The sequence below is a fragment of the Canis lupus genome, chromosome 2, assembly GCF_003254725.2.
Source record: "Canis lupus dingo isolate Sandy chromosome 2, ASM325472v2, whole genome shotgun sequence".
Classification (NCBI taxonomy): Eukaryota; Metazoa; Chordata; class Mammalia; order Carnivora; family Canidae; genus Canis; species Canis lupus.
This window is the reverse complement of record NC_064244.1, coordinates 53,253,701-53,265,781: the sequence shown is the minus strand read 5'-3', so window position 1 is coordinate 53,265,781 and position 12,081 is coordinate 53,253,701. Positions and strand designations below refer to the sequence as shown.

The 12,081-nt window shown below is 38.9% G+C and overlaps 1 protein-coding gene across 4 annotated transcripts in view; it reads left to right on the top strand.

The window, feature by feature from the left end:
- Positions 1–12,081, top strand: part of LOC112660143 (survival motor neuron protein) — a 41,771-nt gene that overhangs the window by 13,581 nt on the left and 16,109 nt on the right. For all 4 annotated transcript variants that reach the window (XM_049103735.1, XM_025447540.3, XM_025447539.3 and 1 more), the window contains exons 3-7: positions 1,481–1,600; positions 2,941–3,141; positions 3,298–3,453; positions 5,856–5,945; positions 7,546–7,656. In XM_049103735.1, the coding sequence (XP_048959692.1) occupies positions 1,481–1,600; positions 2,941–3,141; positions 3,298–3,453; positions 5,856–5,945; positions 7,546–7,656 (678 nt within the window). The remainder of the gene's footprint in view (positions 1–1,480; positions 1,601–2,940; positions 3,142–3,297; positions 3,454–5,855; positions 5,946–7,545; positions 7,657–12,081) is intronic.

Genomic DNA, 12,081 nt, shown 5'->3' with positions numbered 1-12,081 from the left:
AACAAGCCTTCATTGAAATAATAATAATACCAATAGTCTTATAATTAGCACTTGTAGAATGTTTACAACATATTATGCACCATTCTAAGTGCTTTACTTAAATTAATCCTCCCCAAATCCTGTGAGTTCATTATGATAGGAATATACAATTCTTTTAGGGGATGAGTTCTGTTGTTGTGGCTCAAAAAAGACATTTACACAGTTGACCAGCGTCATCCCTTTCCTACCATGCGAGGTATTTAGTTTTTTGAGCATGATGCATGGACCATCAATAGTCCAAGAAAAGAGCATAATCTCATAGAGAGCACCAAGTAGAAAGTCCACTTCTTTCCCTCATGAGGTAAAGATCAAACCTGTATGTTATCCTTGAAGTGGAATTCAGATTTGTCAGTAATGCTTTTCTATATACCCTTAGAGTAGAAGCATGCTAATACAAGGTTCTGTAAAATGCAGATTAAAGTGGGTTTCAGCATTGGATGGAATTGACAATATTGCAGAGGGAAGTAGTCTGAGTAGAGGAAAAGATAGTTAATTTTTATTTATTTTTAAAGATTTACTTTTTCAGAAAGAGAGCAAACGAGCAGAGGGAAGGAAAAGGGGAAGGAGAGAAAGAATCCCAAGCAGACTCTATCCATGCTGAGGACAGAGCCTGATGTGGAACTCTATCTCACAACCCTGAGATCATGCCCAGAGCTGAAATCAAGAGTCAGATACTTAACCAATTAAGCCACCCAGGCACCCCGATAGTTTACTTTTAATTGTGTTAAGTTTAAAGTAAATGTAAAGATATGAAATTGGTATTTGGAGATGTTGGATTAATAAAGAAGAAATGACTGCTGGATAATAGTTTTAGAAGTCTGCTTATAGGGCAGCCAGGGTGGCTCAGCGGTTTAGCGCCGCCTTCAGCCCAGGGTGTGGTCCTGGAGACCCAGGATCTAGTCCCAAGTCCCATGTCGGACTCCCTGCATGGAGCCTGCTTCTCTCTGCCTGTGTCTCTACCTCTCTCTCTCTCTCTCTCTGTGTCTCTCATGAATAAATAAATTAAATTTTAAAAAAAAGTCTGCTTATATAGAAGTTATAATAGTTGATAGGAATAGATGATCATAAGCAAATAAAGAAGGATGGACAGTTGTTTTGGGGAATGCCCAAGTTTAAGACTCAATCACAGAGGTAATAAAGTTTTGAAGTTCTGCATTGCTATATCATCCAAAATGTCATGAATTTCAAGACAATCAACAGAATATAATATTACAAAAAGGTTGAGAGTGAGGACTTGATTAAAAGGGTCCTTAGGGCTGCTGATCGGATATATGATTCCCTCCAGAATAGTTTCTGTAGCATGTGGGAAGATGAAAAGAGGAAATAGAGGCTGTCTGAATTGATGGGGCCTTGAGATCAGCTTGCAGTGACCGGATTATATTGTTACACTTCTTTCGTGTCTTACCCTTTAACATGTACCTTTCTATTCATGTTTTCATAGCATGCGCTAAAGAATGGTGACATTTCTGAAGCTTCAGATAAACCAAAAAGCACACCTAAAAGAAAGCCTGCTAAGAAGAATAAAAGCCAAAAAAAGAATGCTACCACAGCCCTGAAGCAGGTTATTTTTAAAACATTGAGTTTGAACTTCAAAGAATTTCTTGTTACTGTTTTTAATAATAGTGAAAATCTCTTTAACTTAAATGATTAGTATGATGTTTTCCATTGACATGTAATCATAGCATTTCTAAGATAGCTATTAAACTTTCTATAGTTTAGAAACATGCATGTTAATAAGAATATAATGAAGTAAGTGGGAATGATACATTGAAGATCGTGTTTACTTTCTGTGAGGGGTGGGGTTGAGGAACCCAGTGCTATTTGGGAGGAGTAGCCTGAAACTCGGGCCTGAAACTGACTTGGCAGTGTTCTGCTTAAACTGATAGATGGCCATGCTTTTTTTTTTTTTTCTTTTTTCCGTCAAAAACCATTAAACTAATATTCAGGAACCAAAAATCGGGGAGAATCTTTTGTTATTTAAAACACTAGACCGGGATCCCTGGGTGGCACAGCGGTTTAGCGGTTTAGCGCCTGCCTTTGGCCCAGGGCACCATCCTGGAGACCCGGGATCAAATCCCACGTCGGGCTCCTGGTGCATGGAGCCTGCTTCTCCCTCTGCCTGTGTCTCTGCCTCTCTCTCTCTCACTGTGTGCCTATCATAAATTAATTATTAAAAAATTAAAAAATAAAACACTAGACCTGGGCAGCCCTGGTGGCGCAGCGGTTTAGCGGTTTAGCGCCGCCTGCAGCCCAGGGTGTGACCCTGGAGACCTGGGATCGAGTCCCACATTGGGCTCCCTGCATGGAGCCTGCCTCTCCCCTCCCCCCCCCTCTCTCAATAAATAAATAAATAAATAAATAAATAAATAAATAAATAAATAAATAAATAAATATTAAAACAAATAAAAATAAAACACTGGACCTGAAAGCTAAATATTTTGATGTCTCATCTGTTCCTTTAGTTTTATCATTACTAAGGGGGAAGAAAGGTAACTTTGATAAGCTCTCGCTATGTGCTGAGCCAGAGTGTAGTACACTTTAGACACTTTCTCCCCTTTCTTTTCTTCACAGCAAATATATATGAGGTAGATTTTATTATAATTACTTAACAGATGAAAATGAGACCTAAAGAGATTAAGAAACTTATCCATGATTATAAAAATTGCAGAATTTGTATTTATGGCAAATATGTGGCATGAGTATGTAAACAATTATATTTATATGGGAAATTTAGATTTGTTTTTTTCTCCCAAGCCTTTTTGATTATGTCATTCTGCCTTCCAGATCAGTTAGCCAGAGACTGTCCCCTCCACAACCTGCTATACCCTACCTAAACAAGATTGCAGTTTATCCTCTTTAAAAGAGATATGTACATGTATATATCTTTGGTTTCTTTTTTAGTGGAAAGTTGGTGACAAATGTTCTGCTGTTTGGTCAGAAGACGGGTGCATTTACCCAGCTACCATTGCTTCAATTGATTTTAAGAGAGAAACCTGCGTTGTGGTTTATACTGGATATGGAAATAGGGAGGAGCAAAATGTGTCTGATCTACTTTCCCCAGCCTGTGAAGTAGCAAATAATGTAGAACAGGATACTCAGGAGGTAAGGATACAGAAGAAAAAAAAAAAAAAAAAGAATTCTTAGAAGCAAGAGGGCATGAGAAATTAAACAATTAGTTGTTAGTTTGATCTACTGAGCATTAATTTTTTTTAATGATACCTTTATAACAAGAATACGTCTATTTTTTTCTTTTTAAAGAATGAAAATGAAAGTCAAATTTCAACAGATGAAAGTGAGAACTCCTCCAGGTCTCCTGGAAATAAACCAAATAACATCAAGTCAAAAGCTGCTCCATGGAACTCTTTTCTCCCTCCACCACCCCCAATGTCAGGATCGGGACTGGGACCAGGAAAGGTAATTTCTACCCAGAAAAGGTTTCCCAGAAAATAGTTAATAATTCTAGAACTTAAAAAAAAAAAAAAATACTATATTAAATGAGTTTTAGCTTTTCTATGAAACTTTTGTAGTTTTTTGTAGGTATTCTAAATCTACACTTGAAAAAAAAATTTTTTTTAAGATTTTATTTATTTATTCATGAAACACACAGAAAGGCAGAGACACCGGCAGAGGGAGAAGCAGGCTCCATGCAGGGAGCCCAGTGTGGGACTCGATCCTGGGACTCTGGGGTCACACCCTGAGCCAAAGGCGGATGCTCAACCACTGAGCCACCCAGGCATCCACACACTTGAAAATTCTTTACAAAGGAAATGAGATAGTAATTCAGAGTAGTTTATACTGAAATACCTTCCTGACTTTTTTTTTTTTTAAGATTTTATTTATTTATTCTTACTCTATGAGAGACACAGAGAGTGGCAGAGATACAGGCAGAGGATGAAGCAGGCTCCCTGTGGGGAGCCTGATGCAGGACTCCATCCCCAAACCCCAGGATCATGGCCTGAGCCAAAGACAGATGCTCAACAGCTGAGCCACCCAGGTGTCCCTCCCAACTATTTTTTTATGGAGGATTGAGTATTAGACTAATAAATTTGTGAACTTAAGTTAGAAACTATTATGGTGTTTTACCGTCTAGGTGTTATACTCTAGTTCTCCACATCACTTCAGTAAGTGTATTAAAATTGGAAGAAAACACAATATTTACATCTAATATATAGATTAAATCCTTAGGTGCTCTCAGATTGTTTTATAGAGGAAAGTGTAAATATTGTTTTCCTTTATGGTTCTTTTGGTTTTAAGTAACAAAAGATTTTTAAGTTATATCATAGAACCCAAGTAGGTGTGTTTATACAGTTGTTTTGTATAAAGCATTGATTTCTTCCTGGCAGTGATAGTATTCAGACAGTAATAGTAATAAATAAAATTAAAAATCACAACTTATTAAAGCTTTTTCTGAAGATTTTCTGTGAGAGATTTTTTTTGTGTGTGTGTGAGAGATTTCTTATTAGATTTATACTATATTACAATTTCGAGAATGATTAAATTTCTTGGTTTATATATCATACTTCATTGGTTTCAGAGGGCTGATCTTTCTTATTAAATGAGGGATTTGGGATCCCTGGGTGGCGCAGCGGTTTGGCGCCTGCCTTTGGCCCAGGGCGCGATCCTGGAGACCCAGGATCGAGTCCCACGTAGGGCTCCCGGTGCATGGAGCCTGCTTCTCCCTCTGCCTGTGTCTCTGCCTCTCTCTCTCACTGTGTGCCTATCATAAATAAATAATAAAAAAAAAAAATTTTAAATGAGGGATTTACTAATTTTTGTACAATATATGATTTACAGTAGTATATGTAACTCAAAGGATATCCATAAAAAGATTATACAGTTTAGGGCCTGGTTGGCTCAGTTGGTTAAGTATCTGCCTTTGGCTCAGGTCATAGTTCCAGGGTTCTGGGATCGAGCCCCACATCAGGCTCCCTGCTCAGCAGGGAGCCTATGTCTCCCTCTCTTTCTGCCTGCAGCTCCCACTGCTTGTGTTCTCTCTGTGTGTCAAATAAATAAATCTTAAAAAAAAAAAAAAAGGATTATACAACTTAATTAGCAAAATTGTGAGGGGCTATAGTCTTTTTTTTTTAATTTTTTTTTATTTATTTATTTTTTTTTTTTACGTTTTTATTTATTCATGATAGTCACAGAGAGAGAGAGAGAGGCAGAGACACAGGCAGAGGGAGAAGCAGGCTCCATGTACCGGGAGCCCGACATGGGATTCGATCCTGGATCTCCAGGATTGCGCCCTGGGCCAAAGGCAGGCGCCAAACCGCTGCGCCACCCAGGGATCCCGCTATAGTCTTTTATGATTGAAATATCTTGCTAAATACCACTGTCTCTTATTTTTAAAAAAGGAGGGGGTTGGGGGGTACACCTGGGTGGCTCAGCGGTTGGGCTGCTGCCTTTGGCTCAGGTCGTGATCCTGGGATCTGGGATCAGGTCCTGCATCAGGCCTCCTACACGGAGCCTGCTTCTCTCTCTGCTTGTGTCTCTGCCTCTCTCTCTCTCAGTCTCTCTCTCTCATGAATAAATAAATAAATCTTTAAAATAAATGAATAAGTAAATACCGCTGTCTCTGATTTATGAGGTAATTAGGAATCTTTCTTATTTTGAACTACTTTCTGAATGTTTAGTATAGAAAGGAAATGAGGAAAATCTAGATTTGTAAGTCTTTACTATTTGATATATGAAACTATTTCATCTTTTTTGATATGTATATTATTCTGGGTGATTATTTGACTCTGTGGTATTGAATCTTTTTCCCCCTTTCATGTGTAAATTGGTAAATTAATCTTCCTTTGAAATTGTCTTTACAGCCTGGTGTAAAATTCAGTGGCCCACCACCACCTCCACCACCACCACACTTCCTATCATGCTGGCTGCCTCCATTTCCTTCTGGACCACCAGTAAGTGCAAAAGGATTCAGATTAAATTTTGCTTTCATACATTCTTGGGGATTTAGCAGCACATAGGTTGTTGGGAAATGTCATTTTAGACTATCCCTATGGTCACATTCTAATGGGTAAAAATTTGAACTAAACATCAGTTTTTTGTTTTTAATGCCCGTCTGCTACCCAGACTCAGTCCTCTTATTGGCCCCAACTCTGAGGCCCATATTGCCTGCTTCCTTCCTCTCAGAAATTGTTTCCCATTCTGTACGAAGGTAACTCCTATTTGAAAGGATTTAATTACACCATAAATAAGGATTAATAGCGGGCAGCTGAGTGGCTCAGTGGCTAAATATCTGCCTTTGGCTCAGATCGTGATCCTGGGATCAAGTCCCATGTCAGGCTCCCACTGTGGAGCCTGCTTCTCCCTCTGCCTGTCTCTGCCTCTCTCTGTGTGTTGCTCATGAGTAAATAAAATCTTTTTTAAAAAAAGGATTAATAGTTTGCTCTTTCCAGATATGCTTGGATGTTAACTTCACATAGACTATTTGGCTATCTAATGGTAGACTTCTGGTTATCAGTGATAGACTAGATATAAGATGCTTTGTGTTCCAGTGGGAGCAACACAGGACCTTTACTTAAAATGTTGTATGGGGAAAAAAAAATGTTGTATGGGTATTTTTCGAGTAAAACCATAAAAGTATATTTGTGACACATGGATGGCTCAGTCTGCTGGGCATCCGATTCTTGATTTTGGTTCAAGTCGCAATCTCAGGGTCGTGGGATTGAGCCCCTTCATGGGCTCCATGCTCAGTACAGAGTCTCCTTGAGATTCTCTCCTTCTCCATCTGCCCCTATGCCCACTCGCATGCATGTATATGCTCTTTATTTATTTGGAGAGAGAGAGAGAAATAAAATCTTGGGGGGGACAAAAGTATAATATTCTTGGTCTTTTACCCATAGCTTCGTAATGGAACGATAATAATTGAAAAATGAAAGTATCTAAACATTTTATGTGATCTGTTGTCTTTTGAATTTTTTTTTTTAAGATTTTATTTATTTATTGATGAAAGACACACAGAGAGAGAGAGAGTGTGTGTGTAAGGCAGAGACACAGGCAGAGGGAGAAGCAGGCTCCATGCAGGGAGCCTGACGCGGGACTCCATCCTGGGTCTCCAGGATTAGACCCTGGACTGAAGGTGGCGCTAAACTGCTGAGCCAACCTGGCTGCCCTCTTATTCTTTCTTTGGAAAAAAAAAAAAAAAGATTTTTATTATTCATGAGAGAGGCAGAGGCAGAGGGAAAAGCAGGTTCCCCATGGGGAGCCTGATATGGAACTCAGTCACAGGACCTGGGGATCACAACCTGAGCCAAAGGCAGATGCGCAACCACTGAGCCACCCAGGTGTCCCGATTCTAACTCATTTAAATTTTGTTGGGTCTTTTGTGTTGTTACTGGTTAGCTTTTTCAAAATGTCAGATTTTTTTTTTAAGTTTTAAGTAGGAAATGGCATGAAATGTAGGAAAAGATACCACTAATCCAGCATTCTCTATGTAAAATGGATGTCCAGACTTCAGTTGTTTATTGACTTTAGAATATTGACTTTCTCCATTTCCAGATAATTCCTCCACCACCTCCGATATGTCCAGATTCTCTTGATGATGCTGATGCTTTGGGAAGTATGTTAATCTCTTGGTACATGAGTGGCTATCATACTGGTTACTATATGGTAAGTGATCACTGAGCATCTTTTCTGACAGTCACATTGTGATTATGTGACTTTGTTTTGTTTGCTTGTTTGTTTTGACTTTGTTTTGTTTGTGACTAAAAATGGTTTGTTAAGTTTGACAAATCCTAAGCGTTGAAAACTACCCCTGAGTTTAAAACTATACAGTTATTTAAGGCTTACATTATTCTTGTATTATACCTGCTAAGTGTAATTGTAGCGCATTTAAAATTTTTTCATTTTGTTATTTTGTGATTATACATTTTCTAATTTAATGATACTCTTTCTAAATTATTTTCCAATCTCATTAGTCTTTCTCTTTCAATTTGAAATAAAAATACATTGTAGGAGATAGAGAAAGAAGACAAAGAGTGTGAGTTTCTGTGCATAGAGAAGGGTCTGAGGTGATAAAACCCAAACTGAACTTTAGGGACCGAAGCTCCAAACTTGTCCTTTTATACATCAATCTGTGGCAGACATGTTGTATTATGATTTAGCAGGAAATTTTTAGTTTTTTAAATTTAAAGTCAATAAGCTGGGGATCCCTGGGTGGCTCAGCTGTTTAGCGCCTGCCTTCGGCTCAGGGCGTGACCCCGGGGTCCCGGGATCGAGTCCCACATCAGGCTCCCTGCATGGAGCCTGCTTCTCCCTCTGCCTGTGTCTCTGCCTCTCTCTGTGTCTCTCATGAATAAATAAAATCTCTTAAAAAAATAAATACGTAAATAAAGTCAGTAAGTTTTTTTTTTTTAGTAAGTTTTTATTTAAGGAATTTTACATGTGATTTTTTCCACTGCTAATCACCATACTTCCTCCAAAGTCAGAATCATAATCTTCAGAATAGCCCTTTTAGAAGGAACTTTTGTTCAGTCCACAGTTGTTGCTGTCAGCCTGGAGTTCTTTCAGCTGGGCTTCTTTGATCTCCACTTGAATATAGAAATACTTCATAAATTCCCTTCCAGTAACCAAGAAGTCAAATTGAAGGAAATACACTGATAGCTATTTTGTCAAGTGATCTAAAATTTTTATTCCTTAATTTTTTCTAATATTCAAAGTCTTACTACTTCTCTTTACTCCATGAGCCTAGCAGAAAATATTACAGGTCTCATTTTCACCACAGCAAGTATGGAAACATAATTTGTGTCTCAATGTAGCGACAATTTATAAATTTTTTAGAAGGAAGCTGTTGAATGAATGAATGAATGAATGAATAAAAGGAAGCTGTTATACCATGCTGAGATTATGATATTGTAGGTACTTGAATTTATAATTAATTAATATGTAAAAGAAAATAAACAGGTAACTTAAATGTATTACCTGTACATGCTCCCATTAATACTGTTATTTAAAAGCTAATCTTGGGGCAGCCCGGGTGGCTCGGCGGTTTAGCGCCGCCTTCAGTCCAGGGCCTGGGCCTGGAGACCCGGGATCGAGTCCCATATCGAGCTCCTTGCGTGGGGCCTGCTTCTCCCTCTGCCTGTGTCTCTGCCTTTCTCCTCTGTCTCTCATGAATAAATGAATAAAATCTTTAAAAAAGTAAAAATAAAAAAAATAAAAGCTAATCTTGAGCTATTGTGTAACCTTGATATGTTTGTATTGTATGATGCAGTTCCCCTTTTAATGACCAAAAAGATAATGGAACGTGACAAATTAACAGTTTGTAATTTGAGACCAATCACTTAACTTGCTAAGCTTCCCTTATCTCCACTTCACCTTTCCCTGCATGTATTTTTTTATTATGAAATACTTTGAACAGTATTTTGTAGGGGCACCTGGGTGGCACAGTTGGCTACGGAGCAGACTCTTGGTTTCACCTCAGATTGTAGTCTTGAGCCCTGCATCAGGCTCAGTGCAGGGTTTGCTTGGGATTCATTTGTTCTCTCTCTCTTTCCCTCTCTCCTCCTCCCTTCCCTCTCCCTCTCCCTCCGTCCCTCCCACCTCCTTCCTTTTCCTCTCTCTCCGCCCTTCCCCTCTGTGTTTGCTTGCACACACACTCTCACTTGCTCTGTCTCAAATAAATCTAAAAAATATATATATATATATATTATGTGTAATACATAAACTTTTGATGTAACTTGTGTTTACTTTTCAAAATTTTTTTTAAGATTTTATTTATTCTTGAGAGACACACAGATTGAGAGAGAGAGAGAGAGAGGGAGAGAGAGGGAGAGAGAGAGGGAGAGACACAGGCAGAGGGAGAAGCAGGCTCCATGCAGGGAGCCTGACGTGGGACTCGATCTTGGGACTCTAGGATCACGCCCTGGACTGAAGGTGGCGCTAAACCGGTGAGCCACCCAGACTGTCCTACTTTACAGTTTTTTAAAAGGAGAGCTCTTTTACCCAGATGCACCATATTTTGACTTATTTCAGTTTCATATTTTGCATAGGTTCAGGTTTTATTTGGTCGTATTGTAAACTTTTTATTGAAATGTGTATGCAGAAAAGTGCATATAGGGCAGCGGTTTAATGCCGCCTTCAGCCCAGGGCCTGATCCTGGGGTCCTGGGATTAAGTCCCATGTCAGGCTTCCTGCATGGAGCCTGCTTCTCTCTGCCTGTGTCTCTGCCTGTGTCTCTGCCTCTCTCTCTCTATCTCATGAATAAAGAAATAAAATCTTTTTAAAAAAAAGAAAAGTGCATATATTAGAAGTGAACAGCTTGATTAAAAAGAATATTATCATAATCCTAAAGTTCCTTATGTCTCCTAGTCACTACCAATCCCTTTCCCAAGGATAGCCATTTTCGTTTTTTGTTTTTTTTTTTAAGATTTTATTTATTTATTCATGAGAGACACAGAGAGAGAGGCAGAGACACAGGCAGAGGGAGAAGCAGGCTCCATGCAGGTAGCCTGATGTAGGACTCGATCCTGGAACTCTAGGATCATGCCCTGGGCTGAAGGCAGGTGCTAAACTGCTGAGCCACCCAGGGATCTCCATGAATATTCTGACTTCTAACGTCATAGATCAGTTTTGCCCTTCTTGGAACTTTTATACTTAGACTTACATATACAACTCCTTTGTGACTGGCTTATTTTGCTCAACACTTAGAGTAATACACGTTGTTTATAGTTATAGTTTTGTTGCATTCACCATAATCTATTTATTATTTTAACCATTGATGGACATTTGTATAATATCCATTTTGGAAAATATCCTCTGATTTTTTTTTCTATTTAAGCTTTATTGAAATAGAGTTTACATAGCATACAATTCACCTTATAAAATGTACAGCTCAGTGATTTGGGTTTTTAGTATGTTCACAATTACAAAGCCATGACTACAGTCAGTTACAGAATGTCTTCATAATGTATCCTCCTCCCCTAAAAATACTAACACGTACTCTATTTTCCAACTTTGCCAGGCCTAGGCAATGACTGACCTATTTTCTCTGTGGACTTGCTTGTTGTAGACATTTTGAATAAATTATACCATATATAGTGCTTTGTGTTTGGCTTTTTTCACTTAACGTAATGTTTTCTAGATGCATCTGTGTTGCATCTGCAACAGGATTGAGTCCAGGGCCACATGTTATATTTTATTGTCCTCTGTCTGGAGTCTTTATTACATGGTTTATTTTTTTTTATATTGTTCTCATACCGTTTACTTTGTTTTATATCTTTAAAGAATATATGTATTTCTTAATCATAAATGATACATGAACACATTACCTTCTAAAAATTGCACAAATTAGGTATGCCTGAGTGGTTCAGTGGTTGGACGTCTCCCTTCGGCTCAGGGCATGATCCCGGAGTTCTGGGATTGAGTTCCACATCGGGCTACCTGTGGGGAGCCTGCTTCCCCCTCTGCCTCTGTGCCTTCTCTCTGTGTCTCTCATGAATGAATAAATAAAGTCATTTAAAAATTGCACAAATTACGCCACCTGGGTAGATCAGTTGGTTAAGTGTCTGCCTTCGGTGCAGGTCATGATCCCAGGGTCCTGGGATGGCATCGCACATTGGGCTCCCTGCTCATTGCGGAGTCTGTTTCTCCCTCTGCCCTTACCCCCCTTCCTTGTGATAGCTCTCTTTCTCAAATAAATCTTTTTTTTTTTTAAGATTTTATTTATTTATTCATGAGAGGCAGAGAGAGAGGCAGAGACACAGGCAGAGGAAGAAGCAGGCTCCATGCAGGGAGCCCGATGTGGGACTCAATCCCCGGTCTCCAGGATCACGCCCTGAACCGAAGGCAGACACTCAACCACTGAGCCACCCAGGCATCCCTGTATACATCTTTTTTAATAAATAAATTTTTTATATTTCACAAATTACAAATAAGACAAAAATCCCATTGGTGACCAAAGCCAGTCCCACTTCCTACCCTTTTCCATAGGTCACCACTAAAATTAGTTTGCTCTATAGCCTATCAAATCTATTTCTCTGTCTTCAAGTATGTATGAGTGGTGTTAGAAAATGTATTGTTTATGTTCCTCTCTCT